This window comes from Talpa europaea, assembly GCF_964194135.1.
Source record: "Talpa europaea genome assembly, chromosome: 12".
Classification (NCBI taxonomy): domain Eukaryota; kingdom Metazoa; phylum Chordata; class Mammalia; order Eulipotyphla; family Talpidae; genus Talpa; species Talpa europaea.
In genome coordinates, this window is record NC_140079.1 from 98964453 (window position 1) to 98982333 (window position 17881).

The 17881-nt window shown below is 49.2% G+C and overlaps 1 protein-coding gene across 20 annotated transcripts in view; it reads right to left on the bottom strand.

The window, feature by feature from the left end:
* RBFOX1 (RNA binding fox-1 homolog 1) overlaps positions 1-17881 on the bottom strand; it is a gene marked incomplete at both ends in the record, with an annotated part of 929893 nt that overhangs the window by 51343 nt on the left and 860669 nt on the right. For all 20 annotated transcript variants that reach the window (XM_084251201.1, XM_084251196.1, XM_084251209.1 and 17 more), the window contains one exon: positions 2759-2891. In XM_084251201.1, coding sequence (XP_084107327.1) covers positions 2759-2891 — 133 coding nt within the window. The remainder of the gene's footprint in view (positions 1-2758; positions 2892-17881) is intronic.

Here is a 17881-nt window from a genome sequence, read left to right on the forward strand (position 1 = left end):
GGGGCTGAGTCAAGGGTGGAAGCTCAACCCTCTGGAGCAAAGACATTCATCAAATCTAGAAATGACTTTGGAGACAAGCAACTGCAGTCCTGGGCCAGCTGAATCCTGAGAATGCTCCCTCCTGGAAATGGTTAGGTTCCCAACTTCTTTGCTCCTCGCTTCACTCAACACAAGCTCAGGGTCTTTTTGGCTCCAACCAATCTCCACTCGTACCTGTTCCAGGAGGAACTGGCACCCTGTTGCCTCCTGCAGCCCCGGCCTGGTGGTGGAGCAAATGGAAATGTTCATTTGAGAGGCTGGCTTCATGTGCTTTCATTGGTGGCAGTGTACACCAGGCAGTTCCTAACCCAGTAGAGCCCCCAGCCTCTCGCTGAACCCCCTTGTTTTCAACCAGCCCCTTGCTCACCTAGAACTGACAGACATGGACACATGCCCCTGGCCCTTCTATTCTTCCTCATCCTCCCTCTTGAGAGCTTGGTCTTACTACAGTCAAGGGTCTGCTTAACAAAAGGACAATTTTGTCTTGGTGGGAGCTCACAGAGCATAATCCCGCAAGTCCAGAGGGTAGGATCCAGCACACGCTGAGGCTTAGGGTACAATGGATGGGAACCTCTGTTGTCTGTGTGGCCCATTGTTGATGAAATACCAGGTGGCTCATGACTGTACTAAGATTTCAGAGCTCCAGTCATAACATTGTCCGCAAAGAGGCACCATTGACCATTTTAACCAAAATGATTAGGAGCATCGCTGAAAATATTAAAATTAAATCCCCTTCGAAGTAGTCACAAACACATTGCTTCGCCATTTGGAAATGCCGGAGCCTCTCCCCTGGCAAGCGTGGCATTAATTAGTTGTGCGTGGTTGTTTCCGGTAAAGAGCAAGTTCATTATAAGTTGGCAAATTTCAATTTTACAGTAGGTGTGTTATTCTGAGACTTATAAATTGTTCATGTGAGAATAAGCCACATAATTTTATTTTATTGTTCTGTTCAGGATAGCAGTGAGATACTGCAGGTATAGATACCAAAAAGCTACAAGTACTATCTACTAAGATAAGATAATGATGTTCAGACAAACTCAATTTTGCATTTGTGGCTTATGAGTTTTGCTTTAGGAATTACATGCGCCTACAGGGTAACCTGGTTTTTTTAACCCCTTCATAACTCTTTGTGTGGCCTTAGGAATAAAAGATCTTCACTTCTGCATTTCTGGAATGATAAAAAGGGCTCAACATGGGGCCGGACAGTGCTAGAGATAACGATTAAATATACCAAGCGATGATTCTTTATGTCACAAGGTCACACACATAGGGCTGAGGATAGGCAGATGCATTTTTTTGGAGGGTGGGGAGAATTTGGGGCAAATTCATCCTTGGTTTGTTAATATTTACCATCTTTAAGTTTAAAAATAACTAAACCTTTTTCTTGCTCTTGTCCACTAAAAAGCTCAGCACTGACCTCAACCCGAAACAAGAAATGATGAGTCTTATTTCTTGATTTCCCCTTCCTGATCATTTCCCCTAGTTTCGATTCTTTCATCCTTTATTTTACCTCATTGCATTTGCTTTCATAGACTTGGAATGTGCTACCCTGGTAGGGGTGAGATGAGTAGGAAGTGACAAGTGTTTTCCTTTATAATCAGTATTGTGGTGATCTAGGCTAATTCAGTTTTGCTAAAAGAGATTTATAAGCCACAGAGCTATGAAAAATGCACTCAGCCCTTCCCAGTGGTCCCCAATGAAGTCACATTCTCTCGACAGACTCTACAGCCAGACACTGGCCAGGGCAGCCAAGCCACACTGGCCAGGGCACAGCTGACTCCTCAGAGCAGCGCCGTGGCACCTGCTAACTCTGTGGGGGGGCTGTCCTGTGCACGGAGGGCCCTTGGCAGCACCCCACCTTCTACCGCTTAGATGCCACTGAGTCCCACTGCACTGTGACAACCCACCACGTCTCCAGATCTTCCAAAAGTCCCCTCAGGCTACAATTCCCTTGTTGAGGTCCCACGCTCCCTGACTTGGGGTGCTGGATGTTCTGGGAGTTTCCGTAACAGGAAGGCAGAAGGGGACACCCTTCAGGATCGCAGCCCCTCCAACTGGGCCTGTTTTTTTTGTTTGTTTGTTTGTTTTGTTTTGGAGCATTCACCACCATTCCTTGGTATTCTGTTGGCAATACCAAAGTCCACGTGCAGACAGGCCAACTGGCCAACTTGCAAGTTCCCAAAAGGGGGTTAAGGAAGGCACATGCCATTTTGGATAATCGGACCAAAACAAGTGTTGATTTCAATTGCACTGAATTCACGAATGTTTGCAGGTGACTCCCGCCTAATTTTCTCTTCTCCCCCAAAGGTTCAGAAACATTGAAGAGTGAGATGGTTTGGGGGCTGGGGCGCAAGACCACCCCAGGGGGAATTTTGAAAACCCTCAGTCCACAGAGGGCCAGATTCGGGGTGCAGAAGTGACCCAACCTCCTTAGTGACCAGATGTTTGCCATCGTCAGAAAGACAGCTCTGTCTGTCACCACCTCTCTGTTCTCCGGCATTCAGTCTCCAGGAGAATTTCCATAACCACATGTGACATGTAGGATGCTTGAAGGCACCGACCAGACAGCACAAATTACACTCATTTTTCAATACTCTGCAAGGTGGCTAACGCAGGCGCGGGCTGCATGCGGGGTGGCTCTGGGGGCGTCAAGACCAGCATGCTCGCAGCAGGAGGGGTAGGCGCGGGGCGGCACCCCACGGGAGCCACCCCTACTTACCCGCCATAGGCTGGGATCGGGGGTGGGGGCGCTGCGGCCCGGAAGGTGTTGTACACGGCACGGCCACGGCCGCGCAGGTGCGCCCCTCGGTAGGCGGCCGCGGCGGTGGCTGCTGGATACGGGAAGCCGGGCACTGTGGGCGAGAGGAGAGAGAGCAAAGGTGTCAGACAAACGCTGGCCCCGGAGGGTGCCCGTCCCCAGGGACCCTGCTCCTGCAGACCGAGACTGGACACTTGGCCTTTCCAGGCACACACATACACACAGGTGCATCGCATGTGGGCTGCATTCACATGCATGCCTGGACACATGCATGCACCTATCTGTGCACAGGCATGCATGTGTTCACACATGTATACAGGAGGCGCATACTTAATGTGCATTCACCTGGATGTGATTGTTTAGACATACACACGTTCCGGTGTGTCAGTGGTTATCTCTGGGGCTAGACTGCAAAAGTGTGATTGTCCATTCATAGCTTTCTCATCTCACGCTTATTTATTTCCACCTTTTTCCCCCTCGTGCGCATATATTGCTTGTTCAGAGTTTCTAATTGAAGTGGTCCCGGGTCAAGTGTCCTGGTGCTGGAGAAATAACCCTTCACCAAGCTCCCTCTGCCCCCAACCATCCGTAAGGCTTTAAAAAACACTATAATGGGGCTTCCCTCGTGGCGCAAGGGGTTGAGCACAGCACTGTGAAGCAATCTTCAGCCACTGCAGCACGAGTTCGATCCCCGGTCAGGGAGCAACCCACATGGTGAGCGGACCTTTCCTGTCTCGCCCGCTGCTCCCCTCAGCAGTGTACCTTGGTAGATCTGCCTTTCCAGTCTCGCCCGCTGCTCCCCTCAGCAGTGTACCTTGGTAGATCTGCCTGCTCTACTCCCCACTGTCTCTGGTGACTCACCCTCCCACACATCTGGCCTGTACCCCAGCTCTTGTATGCATAAATAAATAAATCTTTTTAAAAATGAAATAAAACACTATTATGGCTGTGCAGCCTGGACACTCCTAGCACGGAGAGGAGAGTGTGGTGGGATATTCTTCACTGGGGGGAGGTCCCTCCGCAGAGTGACTGTCAGTGTCATGAGGGAGATGAAGTCTGAGGCTGAACCCCCTGATAAGGAGTTTTGGGTGCCCTTCCTCCTACCCACGCAGATGCTGAGCCAGGGAGTCTCCAGGAGTCGCCCCTGCAGGCACCAGCCACCTTTGAAACCCACATCTCTGGGGACACCACCAGCTTGTCCTCTCCCCTGTGCCCCAGGCAGCATCATCCAATCGTGCCCAGGAGGGGGTGCTTTGCTGGGGATACACCCAGAAACCACTGTTGTCCAAGGCATGGATATTCCAGGCTCAAGAGGCCCAGGGGGCCGGCGGTGCTCCAGAGCAGCTGGCCAGCTCACCAGGCTGCCTTTCCCCAGGAGCTCTATGCTGTGAATGTCCTGCCTCCCTTCCCTCCACCCCCATGACTCCCCAAGTCAGCAAAGGCCCCCGATTTCATCCCCAGGTCATAGTCAGTGGACATGGGAGTGGATGGTTTCAATGTAAGCGCGGGAGGCGAACGAGGTCAGGCAGCGGAGGATAGATACTTAACCCAGCAAACCTCTCCTTGCCCCGTTTTCTCCTCTCGCCTCCCCGTCTTGAACAGGAGCCTTATGAGCATCCAGAGAGAGGGGCCTCCCCGATCCTGCCCTCACCTGGGACTTCCTGCAGCGGAGGGGGCGGGTTTCCTGGCCAGCTCGGAGACTTAAAGCCTCTTTAACTGAGCTCAGCAGGACACGCCACCCTCACTTTCCCTGGACTCCCTTTTAGGGACACCTAACCTCTGCAGGTGTTGTTTCTCAGATCGTGCTAGAGTTGTCTCTCCACTCTGTAGCCAAACTGCCAAGAGGGGTTCCCCCTTCCTCCTGGCACCTTGGGGAGCCGAAGCCCCCCTCAGCTCCTCCCCCAGCTCAGTTCTGTCTATCTGCACCAGGTGAGGGCTGTAGAAGGTGATTTTGCTAAATTTTAGAAAGGACATTGGGAGAGAGGTCCCAGGGGAGTCTGCCTGCTCCCCAGGAGATGGGGCAGTGAGCTTGGAGGCCTGAGAACCACACCTTGAACCCCTGTAGCATATGTTGCAGGGGCAGGGCTGGGAAGGGGTTTCCCACAGGGACCACGTCCAGTTCCCAGCCCAGACTGGAGTCTGACCCGTCAAACGAAGGCCAGCCTGCCACTGGGCCCAGGATGCTCCCCCTTCTTGAAGGTCCAGAGGCCAGGTGGCTCCTTAAGTCAACCCCACCTTCCCCTCAGGCCAGGGGTAAATGCTAGGCTTGCAGAACCAGCCCAGAAAGACTTTATCTCTGAGTCCGAGGAGACAGTGATGTTATTTTTAATCTGTGTGTCTGTTCCTAAAGACCAGCCGTGCATGGGAAACGCGCCCTCCCGGCCAGCCCCCGACCCCCACGTTGCCGGGAAGGGGTTTCAGCTGATGGGGCTGAGATGCAGAGAGGTGTCCGAGTGGATGGGGGGCAAATCCTGACCCCGGCAGGCCTGGAAGCAGGGAGACGGGAGACCTTGGCTCCAGGGCTGGGGGATGCGAGGGCTTTGGCTTGGAGGCCATCTTGCCACGGTTCCAATATTAAGTTTTCATAGGAACACCCTGCCTTTTGAAATAAGGAGAATGAAAAATTCACAATCTGGCCGAGCAGCTGGCTGCCTGTGTGAGCAAACACGGTAATTATACTGCCCCATTCGTTATTGCTTGCTTCAGGGCAGGGCCGGCCAGACAAGATCCCTCTCAGCGACAAGCAGGTTTTACAATAATTCTTGGAGGATTTAGATGTTGAGATAGAGAACATGAAGCAGAAGCCTGGCAGCGGCGCGAGATGAGCACGAGCTGCTCCAAGTGCAGGGCCAGGTCCCCTTTTCCACCCCGTTGTTAGAGGAAGAAGTGTCCCTGTCAAGTCACAGGACAAGGCTCTGGGATCCTCCACGGGGGAGCATTAGAGGGTGTCCCGGTAAAGTCCTGGCTTCCATCTCCTCCCTCCTGAGAGGCTCCTATCTGCAGGCTAAATAGGGAGGTTCCATGGCTGACACCTGGGAGCAGAAGCTTCGTGGAGAAGCAGTGAGTCTTCCAGATGTTGGGGTTCTCAGCTGTCTCCTCCCTGCTGCTGCCTTAGAGCTGGCTGAGGGGGTGCTGGATGATGCCCTAGTTGTTCTTCATGACTGAGGAGCATTTCCTACCTCTCTGCTGCCTTTCTGCTCTCTTTGCTTCCTCCCTCCATTGCTCTGCTCATTGATTTCGAAGGTGTCCTGGCACAAAGCAGGCATCGGCGATCAAAAACAGAGCCTGGACACCCTTCATTTGTCTCCTTTCTGAAAGAGGAGAGGCCCTTCCTCTTTGCTTTCCATAGCACTGTCCTCACTGCCCACTGTCTAAAGTGTCCTGCCCAGGACTGGCAGAGAAACAGGCTACAAACAGCACAGCTGGATCTCATTTGTGACCCCTAGAAAAATAATTACTATGTCCATACTCACAGGAGCCACAGAGCCATCAGCGGCAGGACTTGGGACATGTGTGGGTCTGATGAAAAGGGAGAGGACTTGGATAAACCACTGCACTTGGAATGCTTTCGAGCCCTCCGTTCACTTAAATTCGCTTTTATTGCTGCCGAGTGACAGGATTTGAAGATCAGTTTCTTGTTCTGGAGTAAAGCAGGGCTCACACTGTCCCCCAGACAGGTGACGGCTATGAAAAGCCACTGAGCCATGTCACTCCGTTCATGTCGCGCAGACAGCACTCTCGCAACCCTGACAGCACCACTTCTGAACGCAGTACATGCATGCAACAAGGAACAAGGGAAAATATCATCTACGATCTTTATAATCCCTAACTTGTCTGCTCTGTAGCTATGTAGCTGTCCTCATGCCCCCCCACCCCCCATTAGAGGACCTCCTGGCCCCCATGGCTGGGTTAGGGCAGCTTGGCTCCCTTCTGCCACTCAGACAAATGGTCAATTTCAAATGCAAAAGAGCCTGTTTGTCAGGCTGCCTTTAGATTAAAGGTGGGAGGCCCTGATTTTTTTCCCCTGCCTACCAGGCTGGCTTGCAGATACCATGACATGGTTAAATGCGTCCGTAAAGCAATTACCCAGATAGATGACTCAGATACAGATGAAACAAAACCAGAAAGGCTTATCCTTGAACCATGCAGAGAGCAGACATCTCAATTCCGTGCTCACTTCGTGCCACTGACTCTTATCTTTTGTTGACTTCAGTTACCATGTCATCTATCAAGGCCCCAGTTCAGGAGTTTGGATGCAGTTAGCAGGCGATGAATGGCAATAAACCCCATGCAAGGTGCCAGTGGAAATGCACAGAGTCCTCCCCATTCTTGGAATGGAGGAATCGACGTCAAGACGTTAATGAAAGTCATAAACCTGTCACCCCGCCCAATATTTGTAAATGCCTCTTTGTTAATTAAAGAACAGTGTTAGAGAGGAAAGACTCCAAGGCACAGGCATTCGTGAGCCCCAACTTAGGAGCTGGATATTTTTTTTTTTAGCTGAACTCCAAGCTAGTAAATACGTAAACAGACCATCACCAGGGGCCCACGGACAGCGTGCAGGTGGTGGCATGGATGCAGGACAAAGCCTCAGTGCCAGGCATGAGGGAGGTGAGGAAGGCAAAAATCCAAAGGGAGGTTCATTATCCTGGAAAGGCTCCCTTTAAAACCTTATCCAGCATGAATCAAAGTGAAAAATCTGGTATCACTGCAACGAAAATTGGATTTAGCTCATAAGCTAAAAATGAGTTTCTCTCAAAGAAAACAGGGCAGAGCGCTGGAGCAAATGCTCAGGAGTATCTGGTTGACGGCCGCCATTCCCAGCCCACCGCTCCCACCTTCACCGAGATTTATGCCCAGAGCGTACCAGGGGCCGGGGGGACCTTCTAGGTTGTTGGAAATAAAACCCTCCATACTTCGGAGCACAGTGAAGGGGGAAGTACTTCGGGGATGCAGCCCCAGACAGCCTGGGATGGGTTCAGGCGATCAAGTGTCCATCACCAGTATGTGAGCAGGACACACACCAGCCAGCCAAAGGGGCTACCAGCCACCAGCTCCCTCTACCCCGAGGCTGAGCCCTGCCCCACCTTCAGGGGACCCCCACATTCAGTGTATTTACAGCGAGGGACACACACCCTCCCTTCTCTTTCATGGCTCTCGAGCTCACCTTCCAAAATAAACACAAATAAGATCACCCCACCAGCCTGGAAATCCCGAGAGCAGACACACAAAACCAGTGGCAAATACTTGAGGGTTATAAAGTGCATATTAAAGCCTTGGCGCTCTGGGAGAGATGGACGAGCGGCAGATGCAAAACCCGACAGGGGGGCAGATTCACATCAAAGCCATAAAAATATACGACCGCTTTAATGGGCAACTATTCTTTGCCTTTGTGCCCGGGTTGCATTCGCATGAGGTTGCCAGATGCCCGGGGAAAGGTGCGCCATCAGAGGCAGGAGGGGCCGTCTGTCCTCCTGTCCTCCCTGCTTCTCCACCGTGCAGCCCCTCCCCGCCTCTGAATGTCTTAAGGCTGAGAGAGGCCCTGTTTGTTTGGGGTGGAATTGTTCTGCGGGTAATTTATGGCAGGAAATAGCCGCTCACAGTTCTGGGGGTGCGGGCATGCCTTCAGCATTAGGCTCACAGATCTGCAGGGTTCCCCTTGGGGGAACACCCGTTCCACGCGCAGAACCATAAATTAAGAAGTGGCTTAATAGGTAACACAGCCAGGGGAAATAAACACCCAGCGTAGCTCAGTGTCACAGGCAGGTTGGCGTGTCACACATCACAAGCAACAGCCAAACAGCCTATTTTTTTTTCCCCAAATGGCAAAAACCTTAGCTTATCTTTTCCAAATGAATCTCAAATCAAGGTGCAGCACGTTGGTTTACAACACCGCATTGAATGCACAACTAGGTCACTGTCTCTGAACGACACTAAATGGAGAATTGAATACGACGGGGCCTATTTAGTGCCAGGTCAAAACAAAAATGGCTTTCGATTTTTAAAACAATCAGTCATTTCAAGGCTTCCGAGGAAAGGGAAGGAAGCTCCATCCGTCAGGAAGACCAAAATGGCCACTGAAATTTTTGGAGTCTCTGGCCCTCCTATTCACATCTATTTATCCTGAAATACACGTTTGGGATCGGCTCTTGTCTCATTGAAAAACTGCATGTTGATATTAAATACTGCTGTTTAGAAGTGAATAAATCTACATTTTGGACAAACAGTTCCTTATAGGACCTCCTCATTTGAAATGCATTGAATAGGAAAACAAAAATTTCTAATTAATGTACAAGTCTAATCACCATTCTCCACATGGAAGAGTAATTTTTCACTGTTCATTTGCTTGGTTTAATCTCAAAACTGACATAACAGAAACGCAATGTCCTATAAATCTCCCCTCATTTGTTTCTTTAATATTCATATTCCATTGAGCTGCAGCTGCTTGTTGCTGCCGTCTATTACAACTTGCAAAAGTGTCGATAAAAATATTATGAAAGGCAAGATGTGTTTCTTGCTGGCTGTGCGTGCCATTTATTTGGGGAGAGACAATAAATGGCTCATGGATTGTCCCCCGGCCTGCTGCTTGGTGGGTGATTAGTGATTAATTACCTGGCAGCAAATTGACATGGCACGAGGAAATTGACACAGCCCTGATTAATTAACTTTTTATGGGCGGTAGTTACTCACAAAACATTGTGCACCATAATTGAATCTCTTTACATAACGTCATGGTACAAAAGTTTTAGTCAAATCCAAATTAGCCAGAAGTTTCTAGGCTGTTGCGGGGCTGATTAGGATGTGTCGGAGGAATTGGCAAGAAGTCTAAGTTGGCGAGAAAACGGACACGGTGGAGGGGAAGGCGGAGACACGGTGCCGGGCTCCCGGCCTAAGCTGACCAGCATCTTCCCTCAGTGAGGCTGAAATGCTTCATTTCTCTCCAGCCTCCTGGGACCACTGCCTTTGCCGTTGTCCTCAGCTTTGTCTGGTCTCTGAGTGTGAGTTGATTCCCTGTTTTGGTTCCAACATCGTCTCCTTCCCGGGGTATTTTCCTTTTGATCTTACTCCACATTTCCCCATCACCATTTTTTTCCCCCTCCAATTCTCCATCTCTTAAATCTGGTTTAAGAGATGGTTTCTCCATCTCCTAAATCTGGTTTAAGAGATGGTTGCAAATGCATCGTCTATCTCTCTGTTGAGATATCTTGAGAAGAACTTTAATGTGTCAATACTGTACCTCCAGCACCTCACCTGGCGTAAGGCAGTTGCTGAATTGTTTACTGGTTTTATTGTCAGTAAAGTCAGAATGCCAGGGATGGTCAGTGACCCAGGGATGGTGTGTCATGCACCTAGACAGGGTAGGAGCTGCTAAGAGGTTGCTTAACAAGGACGCATGATCCAAGGGAAACTGGTTTCCTGAGGATATTCGTGAGGGACTCAAATAATCCAAGCAATTGGCTAGATTCCAACCCCCAGCACCTCACTGAGAGAGAGGGAAGATGCAGCTGTGATGTAGCAGCCATGGTTACCGACACTTGCTCGTGGCAGACCCACGGATGAGCTCACTCGCTCTTCACAAAGCCTTGTGATCCAGGCGGCGTTGTTCCCTTTGCTTTCCCAGGGAGGGGAGATGCTATAGAGAGCAGCTCAAGAGAGTCACCAAGTGATCTGAGCCCAAGTAGCCTGCCACCCCCTGGGCCCCTGATCTTGTCTATTGTCCACAAGATGAGTAGGACAAAGGCTTCCCAAGTCAGTTTTGGGGAGACGCTGTCTACTCTGATGTCTTCACGTCCAGAGAAGCTCAGTTTGCACTTCGCTCCTACTGCCTGTTAAGGGTGCTTCATCCCTCCCTGTAGCCATACAAGAGACGAGAAACCCAGCCCAATCCATCATGGATTGCGCTAATTTGCAGGGGAATCTGTTGACAAGCCTCCCTGAGACCTCAATATGCTCCTTGTTGGGGGGCAGGGGGTGGAAGTTGGGGGGAGCACCATTTCTTCTGTTCTGTATTTATGATCTGAGATTTCAAGACACCTGGAAGGCTTTTGCTCCTTTTCTGCTAATTGGATACAGGCCACCGGGATCACGGCAGATTTATGTTCCCGATAAGAGTCCAAGGCAAGCTGTTTCCCTTCTCCACTGGGGGTTATTTCCACATCTGGATGAGAGCTGGGGGGTCACATACAATCCAGAAATGGGGAAATGGATGCTTCCAGTAATGGGGACCTGGCATTATGCACACAGACCTGATTACTGTCAAGATAATGAGCAGCTTATGATCAAATTCAACTAGAAATTTTCTCCAAGACTCTGAAGATTTAAATAGACCCATAATAACTGGATCTCTGTGCTTTTACCTGCATATCATCTATTAATATTGTTATTCAATATCACTTGACTCACAATTTGGTTAGAAATAAATCTCTTCCTTAGAAAGAAAAGAAATGACTCATCTAGGAAAAAAAAAAATCAAGAAAACTAATGCAATCAAAACACAATGATTTGCTCTGAGCAGTGAGGCTGTTTCCCCAAAGCAGAAATGTTTTGTAGCCTAAAAACAAATTTCAAAAGCTGAAAAAAAAAACCCACATGAAAGCTCACGCACAGAAACACCCCTTCATCATTTAGGTCTTTTGGACTTGGAACGAGCACGCAGCCTCATTCCTAACTGATGGCACATTATTCCTGCTTACCTCCCAAAGTCATCTCCTCGTCTCTTTGCTCCCAGGTAACAAACGGTCGGACTAATCCGACAGACATGTGGTGAATGGTATGGCTGCTGAGCGTGCAGGGAAAGGCTTTGACCGTGCAGAAGACATATTTGTGATCTGTCTTCTCACAGGTATTGACAATACCCCCCCGGGCAGAATTTTTGTAACATTTCATTCAGCCAAACGAGAATGAATCTCAATCTCCTAGTGTTTAACTTGGCAGGCCCACGGAAGGCATTTACAAAGGTGCTTTCTGTGGCTGGAAGACAAACAAAGGGCCGTGATGCTGAGATCTGTTTTCATTTGGACGAAGGGGATTTGCCATCATCTATTCATTTGACAAAACCGGTCCCGGTACCCATTTAGCTCTTTGGGGGCCACGATGGAAAAAAGGCAAATAATGTATATAAATAATTACTTTATCGAGTGCATATGCACGGTCAAGCTTCAATTGTTAAATCATTCATGATCTGGCTCACAGCTGGCTGAAGCAGCAAGTTCGGTGAATTACCTCTCCAGGTAGGACTCGGGGCCTGTGAGATAAACAGGCTTCCCCCGGGCAGGGCTGCCTCCCCATGGTGCTCTGGGGCTGCCGCAGCCCCTCACCAGGCCCCCAGAGGGGTTGCTGAGCCCACGGGAGGGTGGCTGAGCACTCACACCCAGCTGGCTCGGGGGGCGAGCAGGGGCTGATTCGAGCTCAGACAACCTGATGTTGATTACTCAAAATCAGCAGGGGCAGATTGGGTGGGAGATCCTGAAAAAACTTGGGGGGTGGGGACAAGATGGATGTAGCGACCACCTGCCTGATATCCCACCTGGAAGAACCTTCCAGAAAGGATCCAGCTGTCCAGTTACTGGATGGCCAGCTTCTCTGCCGAGCTTTCAAAGCTGCCAGAGAACGAGGCTCCTAAACCAGAAAGGCTCCCTGGCACAAGTTGTTCCTGAGGCTCCAGCTTCCAAGGGGCTCCCCATTCAGGGGCATGTTTGATGCCCATTCAGGTAGGTAGGCCACAGCTCCAGGTGCCACGCACCCGAGACCCAGTCCCCCAGGCCAGCTCTTCTCACCATAGCACGGTGCGCTCAAGGAGAACTTTGTAATATCAAGGCCGGGGGCCAGAATTTGCCAGCAAAAAGTGACCTTTAGAAATGCTTCTTAGCCACCTGGAGCAATCACTAGGGCGGGATGGTGTGGACACTCAGGCAGGGGTCCCAGAGACGTGGGTCTTGTACACTCGCTTGTTTTCACACGTAGAGCGATTTGGGAGCCAGGCTGCATACAAATCTAGATCTAAAATAGACGATCTAAAATAGAGGCGAGTTGTCTGAGCCTGCAAGCTGCATTTTGCTCACACTTGCTTCCCCAGCTCGCCAGCAGCAGTGCTTTTATATAAGACAGGACCGAAGACAAGATGTCTGGGGGGGGCTTAGTGAAGTGAGTGTCCACTGGAGGTGCCCCACAAACCATGCCAGGCTCTTTTCCATCAATGGGGGGTGTGCTCAGCTTACGTCCAGGGGGTAACACTGTGCACAGAGACTGCGCTTGTAAGTGGGGTGCCCCTGTGGGGTTAGACTCATCCTAGGCAAGGGCACAATCCAGGTGCCGGATCGCCACCTCCAGATGTTCCCCACTCTCCTAAGCTGCTCACTCCCAGCTGGGAAGACTTACAGAGGTCTCGGCTCAATGTATCCGCCCGGGTCCCCTAGGAACACACCCCTGGCCCTGCTGTACCAAGCTGCCCCCGGATTTATATCCCGGGCAACACACAGGAGCTTTGATCTTCAGCCCCTGTAAATTTTATGTTCAGAGCCCTGAACTCAAAATCGTAACTTCTCCTCATTTTAAATCTGCATTAGTTTGAGAAAGCAGATGAGTGCTTCCAAAAATAAGCTTGTCCACCCTATCAGCCCTCCCTCTTGCCTCTTCCCAGGGCTGCAGCAGGGAGAGTGTTATGGGGGGGTGGGGGGGGCTGCACCCAGTGGTTTGTGGATCCTCTTAAGGAAACGTAAGCATGAAAAAATCCTTTCTGTCAATGCTATCACAGGACTCGAGGTTTCCAGGGAATTCTCCCAGAACAACTGCCTCGCTGCCTTTCAGAAACGTCTCATCTCGGCCTTGTTCTCCGCCTGTGCGTGCACTGAGGTCCCAGGGCTACGTAGTTTATTGTTTTAATATCTGTCTGACACAAAGCAAACCATCCTCAAGTGACTCCTTATCTGTCATATGTATTTCTGTGGAAGAAATATCAAGACAAATAAGATGTTTGGGGGCACACACGGGATGGTAGTTTTTGCAATTGGCAGCCTTTTGCATCAGCGAGACCCCCGACTGAAAAAGACAGAAGCCACCGGTCTGCATTGAGATTAATAACCAAGGCGCTGGGAGAGCCGGGGCGCAGCGCCTGACATGGGCTGCTTCCCTGCAGAGTCTCCCCTTTAGACAACAGAGGGTGTTCAACTAGTGCTTTTTTTTTTTTTTAATCTTCCTGAAATTGGTAAAAAAAAAAAAAAGAAAGAAGAAGAAGAAGAAGACTAGAAAGAACAGAAACTATGAGGTTCTCTGCGATGCCAATTCAGTGATACTCCAGATGGCCATGGAGTCACCCAGCCGGGTGAGGGTGGCGGGGATTAAAAATATAAAGGAAGCTGCTCTGAAAACTGGGGTCCAGGTAGAATAACTAAGAAGAGTCAGTGAAAATGTCTTAAAAATCACCTGCTAACAGGATGGAGATGGGCTGGACTCTGAGAAAACAGCAGATGAAGAAAAGCAGAGAGATGGGGAGGCAGAGTCCCTGGAGCTGACCGTCAGCGGTGGCAGCTGGACAGCGTGTCCCATGGTGTCCATCACCGCGCGGCGCATGAGCCGATGATGATAGAGGCTCTGGAGAGCAGCCCATGGCAACAGCCCTCCTCCCAGGGCATGGGGAGGGACCCACACCTGCACCGTCAGGTGTAGCTAGAGCCCAGAGAGCAGGGAAATTCACTGCACCTGCTAAGAGGCGGCGCTCACCAGGGTCAGTGCCCTGGCAGGAACTGGTTCTCAAGTGTCCCTGTGCACAATGTGTGCACAATTCTCAGGAGGCATCTGCCTGTTATCTGTCTGGCCCCTAGGAGCAAAAGCTTGCAGGAGGCTGATTTGTGACGGCCCAGCCACGAGCACCTGCAGTACATGGAATGGAGCCGAGTGTGTGGAAGGAAACGAGAGATGGGTCACAGGAAGCTACTTAATTTCAATCTCCTCCCCCAGCAGAGGATGGATGAAGTGAGTGGAGGAAGGCAGGGATTGTTCAGAGCTGATGACAGAGGGGATGCAGAACGCTGTCACCATAAGGCTGAGCTATGGAGAAAGAAGAACGGCTCGATGTTGATTCCCATTAGGGGACCCAGTTTGGGGATCCTTGAGAGCCTGAGTATCTTTAAGAGCTGGACATGGGAGAGGGGGAACAGAGGCAGCCCCAGCTGAGAGCTCCTGGGCAGCTCTCACCATCTAGTCTCACTTTTAGCTCAGGGAACTAGGGTAGGCCTGAGTCAGCCCTGGCTAATGGCACCAAAGCAAGGCCTCCACATCCCCATCTATTTGCTCTTTATTGTGAGAGTGGAACTAACTAACAGTGAATCCATTGAATCTAGTCCCAATTTAGGTACATCTCCAAATTATGTCTCTGTCCTACTTTAATACTTACCAGGAGAAAGGCATCTCTTCACACGCCTACTTACATTACTTGTTTTAAACTATGGTAAAATGGTACAAAATGAAAAAGGTACCTGAAGGTACACAATGAAAAGAATTCTCCTTTTGGGCCTCCCTGGTGGCACAGGCAGTTGAGCGCCGCACTGTGAGGTTGTCCACAAACTCTGCAGCACGAGTTTTATCCCCGGCCGGCCAGGGAGCAACCCACATGGTGCAGCAGACCTCTCCTGTCTTGCCCGCTGCTCCCCTCAGCAGTACATTTAGTCAGTCTGCCTGTTCTGTTCCCCACTCTGTCTCTGGTGAATCTTCTCACCCTCCCACATATCTGGCCTTTACCCCGGTTCTTATATAAAAATAAATAAATCTTTAAAAAAAAAAAAGAAAATTATTATCCTTTTAACCTGCATCCCAGGTAGCCAGCTGCCCTGGTAAACTATCTGGCCCCCAAGATTTTTTTTTTCAATAAAGTTTTATTGGAAACAGGCCCATTCATTGATGTATTGTCTATGGCCTCTTTCAAGTTATAAGGATAGAGCAGAGTAATTGCAAGGAGATCAGTTGGCTCTTAGAATTGGAAATATTTATTGCCTGGCCTTTTTAAGGAATAATTTTGTCAACCCTTGATCAGACAGATCAGACAGGGAAAAACTGCATCTCCAGAGATGGTAGGATGGGAAGGAGATGGCCTGAAGGTAAGGACTGGACATTGACCGAGAGGATGTACTTGAATCCTCTCCACCCAGACATTGCCAGGGGCTGAGCAGTGGGCTTGGGTTTCACTTAGGCACAGGTCAAAGTTGATCTAGCTGGGTGACCTTGGACAAATTCCTTAATTTCTCTACATTAAATTTCCTCATTTGAAAGGGGTTCATAATAATCACACCTATTTCATAGTCATCTTGTGAAGAGTAAGTAAGAAAGTTCATGTGATGGGCTTAGCAGAATTCCTGACAAAGAGCAAGTGCTCATTATTAGCTATTATTATCAGTCTGGTGCTATTTTTAATCTCATAGTTAGAACTAGGTTAAGGCCAGCTAGACACTTACCTTGGGTAAAACATTTAAGGGGAGGAGACACCAAAAACAAAACAAAGACCAGTAATCAGGAAAAGTCCTATTTTACTGCAATTAAAGAAAATATTAAAATTGCTATTAGAAAAATCCATGAAGGACACTCTATACCTAAACAAAAAAGGTGGACTCTAAGGCAAAAGAAAAAAAAAAACAATATTCATTCCGTCTTTATGGAGAATTTTGATATTTTGTTCATCATGTATTTTTCCCATTTAGACTTAAAAAAAATATATTAAATTTTTATTTGTGTTGAGTTGGGGGAGGGGCTCTTTAAATTTGAGGCTAGTATCTCACTACCTTCCCCTATTTCCTCCCAGCATTGATTATTATTCTTCTAAACTTCTTCCAGAAAATATTAGAAAAAGCCTTTTCAGGGTAACCAGAAAGTTCTGAGCTATAGGAAAGACAGGGAGACAGAAGACAAAGCCACCAGGGGCTCACAGGCCTGTGCTCACACTTTCTATGAAGTGAACTCAGGCTACTGACATCTTCTGCATTGGGCCACAGAAAGAGGAAGCCATAAATTAATTTAGGTCGTTATTTTAATTACAGACACCAAGGGAAGTTCTATCAATTGTCTAAGAGTAGAACAGTGCAGGCCTGATTTATGCATTTTTCTGCCACTTAAATCACTGTTTTATGAATTGCACACAATTACTTCCATAAAATCTGCAATCAATATATCAATTAAAACAGTGCCACGACCACTTGCCCTTGAGTTTCATAAAAGTGAATAAATGAGGTGATGATTTTGCATTTCGATCACGTTTAGGTTCCCAATCTTCTGCCTGGGATATCACTTTTTTTTTTTTTTTCTGTTGTCAGGGATGACAATTTCAAGTGGAAGAAACAGCTGATGCCTTTTACTTAGAACTTGTGCTGACATGGATCTGAGGTTGGACGGGGGCTTCCAGGGAGCACTGTCTGCGTGGATGAGGACAGAAGAAGCAGTTGGAACCAGGTAGAAATGGCTGCTGGACTTGCTTTTCTAGTCCCTGATAAATACTATTTTTTATAAATAAGATTTATTTTATGTGTACAAGAGCTGGGGTACAGGCCAGATGCGCGGGAGAGTGAGGGGATTCACCAGAGACAACAAATAATATTCTTTTAAGCCCCCCCTCCAGAAAATACTGGTGCTTGCATGCACCCCCCAAAATTCATGTTGATGTCCTGGCCCCTTTCATTGTGAGGGAATTTGGAGGTGGGGCCTTTGGGGAGGTAATGGGGTTCAGGTAAGGTGGGGCCCTCATGAAGGGATTAGTGACCTTCTAAGAGGAGATGCCTGCACACCAGCTGTCCCTTCCACCTGAGACACAGGGAGAAGGCGACCACCTATGAGCTGGGAGGGACCTTAGCCAGAACCTCCCTACCTGCACCTGAACCTCAAATTCCAGCCTCAAGAACTCTAAGAAAATCCATTTCTCCTGGGTCAGCCTCCAGTCAATGGCATTCTGTTTTCTTGGCACAAGAAGACCCAACAATACAGTGCTGAGCAAAACTTGCCCCCGACAGGGACTGTGCAATCTAAAGTGATAACGCTGGTAACAAAAGAGAAGGCATGACGTTTGCATCCCTAATTACAAATGTGGCATGGCACATGAGCAGAGCC